General features: G+C 36.9%; 1 protein-coding gene across 1 annotated transcript; it reads left to right on the top strand.

The window, feature by feature from the left end:
• Positions 1-206: 206 nt before the first annotated feature.
• Positions 207-9,151, top strand: LOC149254268 (wee1-like protein kinase). The gene is made up of 10 exons (XM_089457011.1): positions 207-683; positions 2,887-2,944; positions 3,057-3,120; positions 7,154-7,453; positions 7,607-7,674; positions 7,760-7,869; positions 7,968-8,008; positions 8,138-8,289; positions 8,378-8,731; positions 8,819-9,151. The coding sequence occupies exons 1-10, from the start codon at positions 475-477 to the stop codon at positions 8,912-8,914; spliced, it is 1,452 nt and encodes a 483-aa protein (XP_089313137.1). The 5' UTR covers positions 207-474; the 3' UTR covers positions 8,915-9,151.
• Positions 9,152-11,872: the final 2,721 nt, after the last annotated feature.

Raw genomic sequence — 11,872 nt, forward strand, 5'->3', positions numbered from 1 at the left:
TTAAATATAAAATGTAACGGATACAAGTCTATAACCATTTCCATACCCGCCATAAGGGTTTGGTCAGGCCCCGGCTTCTTTCACACGCTTCACACTTTCGAATAAAAATTAAAATAATATTTTTTAAAATCCCAAAACTTTTGCCACCTCATCTCCGTACCTAAAACGATTTAAAAATCACTGAGAAAGAATCACCGGGGAGAAAATTTACCCCGAATTCAATTTGCTTGATGGGCAACACAGGATTTATAGAACGTTATAAGTCTCCGCCAAATTCCCGCAATCTCACATTTGAAACCTGTGCTGCCCTCCATTTTATGATCTCAGTTCAACTCGAGTCTTTCCTGAGCCAAACTCGATCTCTGCGCATAAAAAACCAGATTCTCCGGGTTTCATTACCCTTTCCTCGGGCATAAATTCATTTGGGTATTTGAATATTCGCCTAGGTATTCAACATTTCTATTGGGTAGTAAAATGATTATGGATGAGAACGAGTTCTGTGATATTTTCTCCCTGAGAAAAAGGCTATGCCTGCTGTCATCCCAGGAGGGGGAGGAAGAAGAAGAATTAGAGGCAATGTCACAGCTCGATGCCGGAGAATTCACCGCGACAGGCAATGAAGAGGTAGTTGCCATTGCCGAAGATGATGTAAACACTGGAATCCTCAGTCAGGATCTTTTCAGGTATATGCCCATTATTTATTTGCAGCAGCTCAATAACGTTCTATTGGGATTTTCACGGCTGATTGATTTTAATGACAGTAAGAACATAGGGGATACTTTAGGATAAAACATGATTGACTTCTGCCATGAATCCTTCCTCTGTGCGTTTATGTTGTTTAATGAATTTACCCTTTGGAAAGGCCTCGTTTTAATTTTTTTTTGACAGGGATAGAAGTATTTGCAGTGTAAATGAAATTCGTGTTTTAAGGTATTTCTTGGGTACTGAATGAAGTTATGTCATATACTTGTGGTCGGGTGCATTCGCCCGTGACCCATTTAAGCAAATTTTGTAGGCTATTGACAGAAGTTTTACATTTGCCTGGAGCTGTGTAATAGCTGACTCTTAATATATGATCCTCTGTAATCAGCTATTTCAGAAGTGTTCTGTGTTTTGGAAGCTGTATCATAAAATACACACCGAGGTCGGCGGTTGCACTTTAGGTGCCTGGTCTGAATTTTATCTATTCTGCTGGAATTGCTTGGCACTTACACCTGGCCGCGTCCCTTTTTGACATGCCATTTTAGCGGAGCCTTGGCGAACCACATTAAGGATGGAACCCTGGTGGAGGGCTCAATACTCCTTGACCTCACCAGTGAACCAAGACCCTGTTGGCGTGTTCTGTAATTCTAGTTCAGAGAACTTTGTTTGTACATTCACCCATTGGGATAATGTCTTACATCTTTGTTGGGAGTTATCCCAACAAACTAAATGGCCATATTGATATATAGGCTGCTGGCCCAGACCTCCAAGTCAGGGCAGTAATGTGGGTAGTTATTAAGGGTGGAGTTCTGTTTGATTTCCGAGCTTCACAAGTTGAAAATCTTAGCATATCATCTATAAGTTCTATGGACACGGGTACTGAAGACATTTAATTTGAAGGCTTTTAGTTTCTGTATAGCATATAAAACTGTCATGCAAATCTTGTAGCAGTACAGCTTTTTCCATAAATGGGGGAGAAATATAAGACTGTTTTGTTTTGTTCTTTCCTATTTAGGACACATTTATATCTAGGAATGAACCATTGTTTCTGGATATCTGAGATGTTTGCTTCTCTTTTATATTAAACCAAGAAAAGTGAGGTGCAGTCTGTAGCTTTGATTTCTCTTGGTGCTTGATAGATGTAGGGTTAATATGGATCTATGGATCTATGCTAGTTATATGATACCCATCTTAGAGGACTTGGTTATAGGGTTAGCCTATTTCACCTGCAGCTCGAGGCCCAATATGTATACAGTATTTTGCAAGAATTGTTATTAAGTTTACTGAAGAGTTGTATTCTAAATGAAGAATATGACCTCAATGAGATTTGAGATGTTGCCAATCATGTAGACAAGTAGGCTAACCTGTTTGACCTGTCTGCAACATACATTCTGTGAGTTCTGAGTTGCAAATCTTGTGTGCAAGTAAGTGACAGCTACGCATTTTGCTTCCAATGGCACTGATATTATTGAGTCAACTATTTTTGATGTGCTGAAATATCTAGTTGCACCATATAGACTTACAATTTTTGGTTAACAAGGTATACTAGTAAATCTCAAGCTTATTTCATAGTATAGTGGGCTCAGTCTTAGTATGCCCCCTCTAAACCCTTAATTTAGCTCTAGCTTACATGGAACTAGGCTTGTAATTTGTCAATTTTGGTTATTAATGTATGATAGTAAATTTCAAACCTTTTTCAAACCTTTTGATAGTAGTCTTAGTATACCCCCTAAAACTTGAACTCTAGCTTACTTGGGACAGATGTGAATCTTTGTTTGTCGTGTTGCATGCATACCCTTGGTTCGTAATCACATATGACTTCTCTGGTTTAAAATCATTTCTGTGTAGCTTTATGTATTTTAAATACTTGATAGTTTGTTGTTCAACAACGATGGCAACTTGATAAATTCTCTAGGGGATTTTATTCATTATTAATAGTTAGTGCATTGGGATTGCATTTTTATTCTTTCCAACTTTGTAAGGGGTTTTTTAATGTATTGATGTAAGGGCCAGCAGAGTTTTTAAGTTGAGAAATACGTGTTTGCAAATGCTATGAGATTTAGATGGTGGCAATAGTACGTTATACATTGTTCTTTCTTTTCTAGGGGGAATTTGGATATCGGTAACTAATCAAGTCTATTTTAATTATTATGAATTATCTAACCATTTTTTCTCGTGGTTTAGTTCACAAGACTATTGTACACCATCCCAACCACAGGATTCGACCGATTTGGATAGCAAGGTAAACGACTCCGGAGATTTATAGCAAGTATTTTCAGTGGATGTCTTGTCAGATTGTCAAATATGCACATTTTTCATCTATGAATGTATAATTTGTTCTGTAATTCATGCAGGATAAGGCTCCATGCCCACAATCTCCTGTGAAAAGCACGATTCAGAGAAAGAGGTGTAGACCAGGTTGGACTATCGTAATCCCCATGAAGCATTATCTATTCTTTTTAAGGGGTTTAAGAGGTTTTATCAAATGGACAGCATAATATCAAATTGCTTGGCAAGTATCATGCAAACTAAGGCTAAATATTTAACTAATTCAAGCTTTGGAATTCTTGAGAGCGAGAGGGGGACACATTAGTAGCTCTTTAGCCCCTTGAATTTTAGTGCCTTGATGTATCAAACATTGCAACCGACTGAATCTTCATTGTTTTCTTATCGATAAGCAATATGTTTTCTCTTTTAACAAAGTATGTATAGGAATACAACCAGATTTATCAGTGAGTTTGTCTCCAATTCATATTGGATTTTGGTAACCATCTATTAGTCTTTTTCCCCTTCCATAAATGTAAAATTATGAAGTTTAAGTTTTAACATAGGTCTTGATTGGGTTCATATTCCCTTAAAAATGCATTCTTTGAAGCTTTGGCCCAGATTAATCGATTTAACAAAAAGAATGTGAATATCTATCTTCCTTATCTCTGTTGCCTTCAATTTATCTGATTCATAAGAGCTGATTTCCAAGTTTTTTGTGTTGATCATTGAACTCTATCCCCATGATGTTGGTCGCATTCCCGGGCTTCTTGATTCCCATCCGTTGCAAAATACCTACTGATCATGTTTGCTTGAGAAATTGTTCTCTTTTCTCGGGGATGAGTTCCTTGAGCTTCCATGCCCTAGGGAACTTTAGAATGAGTATAAAATGTTCATGTCTTGCAAGGAAAGGTGTAGGAAACATTCCTGGTCAATGTCCTGCCTAAAAGTTTTTTTTTTTTTGGTTTTATTTTGTTTTGTTTGTTTTCCCCTAAATTTCTGGGAACTTCCTGTGGCCCTACTTCACTTTGACAGGTTCCAAAAGAGGCTTGTAACATGCATATTTTGATTCCAACTCAGCCAGCAGTTGGCCCTCAGACCTAGCTTGGCTAATAAACCCAAAACCAATAAACAACAAAACAAATGGAAAAATCCCTAACATATGCTCATAAATACAAATCCCTGCCCGCCTTTTGTTTTCACTTTATTTTTTCTCCAAAAGAAAACGTGGTGGAGAAACCCCTGGGCACTTTCCACATTTCATTGTTGTGTTTGACTCGTTAGGGACATTGGGTAGAGCATGCAACAGGGGTAGCCAAAGCTGGGGATCAATCCTGAGATCTCGTATGAATCTCAAAGCACTCAACCAATGTTGCATTAATAGTTATCGGGATTAAATCGGCGTGGGGAAAAAATTGGAAAAAATCGGAATTATCGGAAAAAATCAGGAAATAATTGTTTGGTACAAAAATATTCATTTTTTTTAATATCTAAACCATCTAAACCAAAAAAAAACATTATAAAACCTTGCTGCCATCTGTCGCGACCCCCGGCAATTTTTTAAGTTTTTATCGCGATTTTTTAAATCACGATTTTTTCAATAAAAATCAGCAAAAAAAATCCGGCGATTTTTTCATTTTATCGCGATTTTCACAACACTGCACTCAACTACTGCAGCTAGCCAACTTGGCTTGGTCTTATCGTTTTACTTTTATTTTTTTGTTTTGATATTTATGGAATTGCAAATGGTCATTGGTATGTATCGTGTGACATATTGGGTTCAATTGTTAATATTGTTTGTTATTCCCTGGAAAATGAAGAGCAACTTGTTTGTTATTCCCTGGAAATTGAAGAGCAACTTATAGCTATTCCTGAAGCATGTACCCCTCTTGCTGTCCTTTTAGGAAATTTGTTCAACATAGTTTTTGACATGATACTCTGACATGCCAGCTAATTTTCCATTGCCTTTAATATGCTTTCTAGAATTGATTCCTTATCTCCCCTGCAGCTTCATGATCCCCTAGTGATAAATTTTCAATTCCTCTCCCAATCCAACCACCATTGGTCCATTAACACACCAGACTTCATGATTTTGCGCTTGCATCAAGTTTTAAACTGGTAGACCTGTTTTATTTATTAACCCTTCTATCCATTAAGGAAAACTGTAGTGGTCTAAGACAATTTGATAAATAATTTTGAAAAATGTAGTCATAGATGTGCAATTGAAAGCAAAATGATAGCTAGAGCAGTATTTGACTTTAGCATCATAGTTTCCAATCCCCCACTAGTCACAGTGATAATATGGCAACTCCAGAAGGCACTCAAGGATCAGAGGTCACACCTTCCAACCTGATCTATCTGAGCCTAATTGAAGAAGACCCCCTAGCAGGGGAAAAAGCTTAGAAAGGGCTGACATAGTCACCCTTTCTGAGCATATTATTAGCACTACCTAGGATTTTATGTTTTCAGTATCTAAAGGTCACAGGACTTAACTGTGGTTCCTCTTTGGCTTGTTGTGGTCTTGTGTCCCCAGTGGCAGGGCATAGACAGACATGTTTGTACTATTTTTTATATAGTACTAACATAAGAACTTGGTAACTTGCAAAAAAAGGTAAAGTAAAGTGATAGCTTGAAATTAATGTGAGAAAATGTCCTATTATGTTGGATCATAGTGCTTTACTTCTGGAAATTAAAATCCATCAATATACTCTTTTGAGAAGCAAAAGATGTAAAGGACTTTCTTCTAAGCAGTTGTTGGTTTGCCCCTTCAAAGACAATGTATTTCTTGCATGTTGCATATCACTAAATGCTGTGGAAAGCATGGACAAAATATAAATAATTCTAGCACAGAAATAGAACTAGTTTTGGAAAGGATAAATCCTAGTCTATATCTCTCTTCTCTAATTCAAAATGATAATATTTATTTTTGCTATTGATAGTATTTCCTTGAGTGGGCTTAATGGTTAAGAATGTGTGTTTCCTCCTAAGAGGTCATAGGTTCAAATTTGGAGGGGGTAGATAATGTATTATGTACACCTCCATAGATTATGTACACCAGGGATTTGTTGCCTTTGGGGTTGGTTTTCTCAAATTGAATTTAAGGACATGATTGAATTCTCCTCCATCTGGTCCTGGTCAATGATTTGTTCATGTGCATATCATTAGGTGAATCCTACAAAATTGAAGTTAAAATGTGCTTTATTGTAGTGGGTACCTGGTTTGTATATCAGTAAGATATTGTGGGCTGCATCAAAACTCATTTATGATTGTAGATTTGCAAATGAGAACTAACATGTCACTTCAGTTATTCAAGCTAGTCTTCTTTCTCAACTCTCAAAGCTTATACAAATGAGGGTGCGCAACAAGTACGTTGCCATTGAAGTTGACCAGTACAAGAGTGCTGTTTGAAAATGAGTGTAAGTAATGATACTAGCTAGGTGCAGGAGACATATTCAGTTAGTAAGGCTAGCTCAGATTTGCCATTGGAGAGTAAGCCAATGTCTCTGTAATAGTCTGGAGGTCTCACTTGAGGAACTACTTTAGCAGATATTTTTTCCCAGTTCTTTGTATCATTACCGGTATATTAAAATATATTAATGACACCATCCCCACTCTCCAAGAAAGGTAAAAAAGAAGAAACAGAAAAGACAGAAAACTGCTGAAAGGTACAAGATAAAAGTCAATGTTCATCTCCAGTTGATGGCTTGCTTCCTTAATCTGAGGTGATTTTTAGTTTTGAGGTCAACTGCTGAGTGGATATCATTAATTGATGTTGGTACATTGTCTTTTTATGTCAATCACATTATCTGAATCTTTTCGGCTAACCGTGCATTCTTTTAATGTGTTGAGGCCCCTTACTAGCAAGTAGAATTGAAGGTTGGTTGTGATATGAGCTTTAGCTAGAGCTATTTTTTTAATTGCTTAACCATACATTCGGAGTTCAGATGCATCTATGCCTGTGATGGTCTTGTCTAGTCTCGGTAATTCCATTCACAAATCAAAATTTTAATCTTTAAAGTAGCAGTTCTGTGGTTAAAGTAGCAGAGCAACTCATACAATCTTATTTATGTTTAATTTGGAATGCCGTTCTCTGAATTTGAATTTTTTTTGGTATGCTGGTATCTGTATTTTGAAGTCTCTAGGAGCCAATCATATTCTGCTTATTGACACATTTATATTGTTTCAGAGTTTCTAAGTAATCCACCTGATAGCATCCAGTTCTCCTTTCAACGATTGGAAAGAGTTAGAAGTGAAGAATCTATCCAGTCCTCCTCTCAACAATTGGCAAGAGTTAGAAGTGAAGTATCTAGTTCAGATGATTTCAAAACTCCAAAAATAACCGCATCTGGTCAAAAGAATTATGTCTCACAGTCGGCATTGGCTCTACGGGCTCGTGTCATGTCACCACCTTGCATTAAGAATCCATATTTAGATGAAAATGAAGAGTTAAATGAAAAGATTCAAAGAAGCACTCGTCGATCTCCCGGTATGATATTATTTGTGTTTACTTTCAGTCTTCATTTGTCTGGAATTTTTTGCTGTTGTTTATTCTCTTTTAGAGTTTCTCTATCTTGACAGTGAGTTATGGGATGAGAATCATTCATCATATGTTATATGATCAGCTTTTCTATTCTTGCAGCTTGTGTAACTCCTATCCAAAGTGGAACCTGTTTGTCCCGGTATCGTGCAGATTTTCATGAGCTAGAGGTGGCTGCCTTCTTATAGTCAGTTCTATAGACATAAATTTTGAAACAAATTTCTGTGTCTCATGCCTGGACTTTTTGTCAACTAGGAAATTGGTCGTGGAAATTTCAGTCGTGTTTACAAAGCTCTGAATAGACTTGATGGCTGCTGTTATGCAGTGAAGTGTTCACAAAGCGAGTTACGACTTGACACTGAAAGGTGATATCTCTCTTCAGTCCCCTTTTCTAGAGTGTGCCTCTTTCAGCTACAATTAGCATGGATATTGATTAACATGCAATAGATGTTTTACTTTTCAGAAAAGTGGCATTGATGGAAGTTCAATCGCTGGCAGCCCTAGGTATATATTATAAACGTTGTATATTTGTCCTGGTGATGATGTCCTATATTTCAGATTCATGTTAATCCTTCTACATAGACAGACGTGTGATAATCTATAAGACAATTCTTAACAAGATTTTGCTTGCAGGCCCGCACAAAAATATTGTGGGATATCACACTGCCTGGTTTGAGAATGATCATTTGTACATTCAAATGGAGCTTTGTGACCATAATCTAGCAACTGCAAATGACAGAGGAATTCTAAGAACAGACACGGACTTTCTTGAAGCAGTGTATCAAGTAAGGCAAACATACTGATTTTTTCTCCTCAAAGGTGTTGAATCATACATCTCAATAATATAAGACATTGTTCATAATTTTCTCGCAGATTGCTCAGGCATTGGAGTTTATCCACGGGCGTGGAGTTGCACATCTAGATGTGAAACCCGAGAATATTTATGTTCGTGATGGTACTTACAAGCTTGGAGACTTTGGTCGTGCTACACTTATTAATGGAACACTCCATGTCGAAGAAGGAGATGCACGGTATATGTCCCGTGAAATCCTGAATGATAATTATGAACATCTTGACAAGGTGGACATGTTCTCATTGGGTGCGACCTTTTTTGAACTTTTGATGAGAAAGCAATACCCTGGTTCTGGCAAACGGATAGACAGGGACACAGAAATTAAGATCCCAATGCTCCCTGGTTTTTCTATATATTTTCAAAAGCTTCTACAGGTAGGATGTTTTCATAAGTAATTTTTTATGTTTATTCTTTCTATATTTAATGAGATACTCAAATCTGATTATTAAGCTTCTTGCCAGGATTTGGTCAGCAATGATCCGGGAAAAAGACCATCTGCTAAAGATGTACTCAAAAATCCTATATTTAATAAGGTTCGGGGAGCAAAGGAAGTCTAAGGATATGGACGAAGGATGAATTAATTTTGAAAATTTTGACAATTCTGCAGGATGGATACTTTTGTCAAGATACATGCAAAATTCACTTTCCTCGTGGAACGAGGATCGACTTTGGTGCTATACGGAGGACTTGCGATAATGCAAAACTTATAGCTGTTACTTAAGGATTTCATTGCAACTAAAAATCTTCGGCTGTAAACAATCAAGTAATGATAGATGTGATATGCTGGAGATTTATATTTTGGACGGAAGAGTGGAGTTATTAATTTGCAATATTTTTGTTAAATATGCATGGTGAACAGGCAAGATCACTGTGCTTCCTCATAAATTGAGGCTTGCCTACGTTAATTGTTATATATGGAGAGCCATGCTAATTGTTATATATGGGAAGCTCTATCCCAATTGTAATTTTGTAATTTTCAATCACCTTCTTTGGTGGTATTTCAGTTCTTGCTGTAATCACGACCTTCTGTGCTGATACAGTTTATTAATCAAATGTAATCATCACCTTCTGTAGTGATGTTCATGTTATCGATTTGGACCATTCTGTCGAGTGCAAGTAAAATGTTTATTTTGACATCTTTCTTTACAAGTTGCATGTCTAAATCGATCCATTGTAAAACTAGAGTATATATCTTAAAATCTTTAATATTTGGCTAATGAAAACTGCAGTGCATTATAAGCAGTTAAATTGAAACCTTTTATCTAATCAAATTGTTCTACCCATTTGTCCAAGAAACATGCCCCAAGGGCTTAAACAGGGTTTTATTTATCAGGTAGTCTGGTAGTCATGGCATAGAGGTGAGGTAGACCATAGTGAGAATGGAACCTTGATATACAGTTTAACACTTTGTCTGCCTCACCAGTTTGTTGACGACTTGTTGGCAAACTGTTTTTATTAAGGTTTTGTCTACTGAGACCACAAATATGTCTAGAGAGCAGATTTCTTCCTGGAATCCAGTAATTTTTTTTGTTTTTTCAAAAAATCAGAATGCTGGAGTGTTTGAATTGTTTTTTCGATGGTGGAAATGGATTCAGCACCATCAAGAACCCCTGGGCACGAAAAATCCAGAAGTTGACAGCTGTAATCCAAAATTTCAAAAGTTTCTGCCAGATTTTGTCATAATCTTGTCGATATTTCCATTATTTTCTGGGCTAATTTGTGCGTTCTTTAGACTACTTTTATTATTATTATTAATCTGTGTTGTCTACGAGGTTGCCTGGAAAGCCAAAAATCGCTAGATTCCAGTCATTTTTTCTTTAAAAAAATGACAGGAGTGTTCGAATCATGTTTTTGATGGTGGAAATGGATTCAGCATCATGAACTTGGGGCACCCAAAATCTTAAAGCTCGAGAACTGTAACCCAGATTTCTAAAAATTTACTGGATTTTATAAAAAAATTGTCTCAATGGCAACATAACTACATAACTGTAACCTACATAACAAATCAATCTTCAATCTTCGAGGGACCATTTTCTCAACCTCATCTCGAGAAGTCACTATGCTCCTTGAAAATTGGAAGCCTATATTCTGGAGTCTGTTCTTCAAATCATGACCCTGTCCTTGCTCCAAGGACCCTGTCAACCATGATATGTAATCTTCTTTCCTCCAAGGACCCTGTCAACCATGATATGTAATCTTGGAGTTTCAGTGTATATCGATATCACTTATCCTTGCCTTCAAAGCTAGTGTCATTAATAATACAAGCTGCCATGACTTGTGCGGCGTTGTTTGTTATTGACCCCAATCCACATTCAAAGGAAATCCATTGAATGTGTAGGATGCTGCATGTGCCGCTGTCTTACACATGTACAACCATTGATATTTCTGTCAAACACAGCAGCTTATTTCAATGGGGATATTTTCCATTCTTCTATGATTAGAGGTTCATTATACTTTCTATTTTTGACTGTCTGCCAAAGGCCCTAAATGGTAAGCAGCGTCCACATGTCCTTGGCTGCTAGTGCTTTTGAGCTGTATAGATCCTGTGCGATTAAGAGTTTGCTTGATTGATGCTATATGTGATTTGTGCAATTAATCATGCGCTATCCAGACAAAACAATAATGGAGTTGATTTTTTGGGCTAGGGTTGGAAAACAATGTTGTGTATTTTGCCTGGTGCTTTTTTACTTCGTTTGTACAAGGCTTCAAAAGTGTGTATTATGGAAGTAAAAAAAAATGGTTTTTTTATTTGATAAAAGAATAACGGTATTACTGAAAGTGAAAATTTACAATTCTATCTCCAAAACATTATTACTAAATTATTACAAATTTTTATTACTAAAATTACACTTTTTCATTACTACAATTACTTTTTTGAATGCATAAATAAGTTCAGCACATTCGAGCATTTCCATTGCACTTGGATTGGGGCAACCTTAACAACCAATGAATGTAATTCTACCAATTTTAAATTAACCAGATTTTGGGCAAAAATGGCTAGAAAATGTTCAGATAGTAGCATGTTTAAATCTTAATCCATGTTAATAAACAAACTATTGACTTTATACTATCAATGTTTTTTTTTTCTCGGTAAAAACTAAATCTATTAAGAGAAAATATGGTACAATATGACATTACAGTCAAGAGAAGCAAGAGAACGGGCAGCCGGAAAGGAATGACGATCCACCTCGGCCCCTGAGAGAAACTAGGAAGAGAACATTGCTAAACAAGAAGTAACAAGAGGAGCAGAGAAACAGGCGCAGAAACAGAGGATTCTACCCAACGTGGGTAGGATCAACTATTTGGCATTTTTTCCCTTTCTTTTTACCGACTTTGACCCAATCAAGATGACTCTGCTGAACTGGCATGATTTGCAAACTAAGCTGGGCTGACAGAGAGGACTCCTTGTCTGAATCTGAGGGAGAGGACTCACGAGTTCTTTTCTGTGAGTTTGGAGGGACCGAAGAATCCTCACAACCAGTCGAAGGCGGATCCTGTGCCTGCTTTGTTTCCAT

This window comes from Pinus tabuliformis, chromosome 7 (genome assembly GCF_031772625.1).
Source record: "Pinus tabuliformis cultivar Carrire ecotype Pingquan chromosome 7, CPIR1, whole genome shotgun sequence".
In the NCBI taxonomy this organism is placed as follows: Eukaryota; Viridiplantae; Streptophyta; class Pinopsida; order Pinales; family Pinaceae; genus Pinus; species Pinus tabuliformis.

Coding starts and splice junctions, on each gene's coding strand:
- LOC149254268 (XM_089457011.1), top strand. CDS start 475: ATGATTATGGATGAGAACGAGTTCTGTGATATTTTCTCCCTGAGAAAA. Junction 684..2,886: donor CTCAGTCAGGATCTTTTCAG/GTATATGCCCAT, acceptor CTCGTGGTTTAG/TTCACAAGACTATTGTACAC. Junction 8,009..8,137: donor TCAATCGCTGGCAGCCCTAG/GTATATATTATA, acceptor TTTTGCTTGCAG/GCCCGCACAAAAATATTGTG.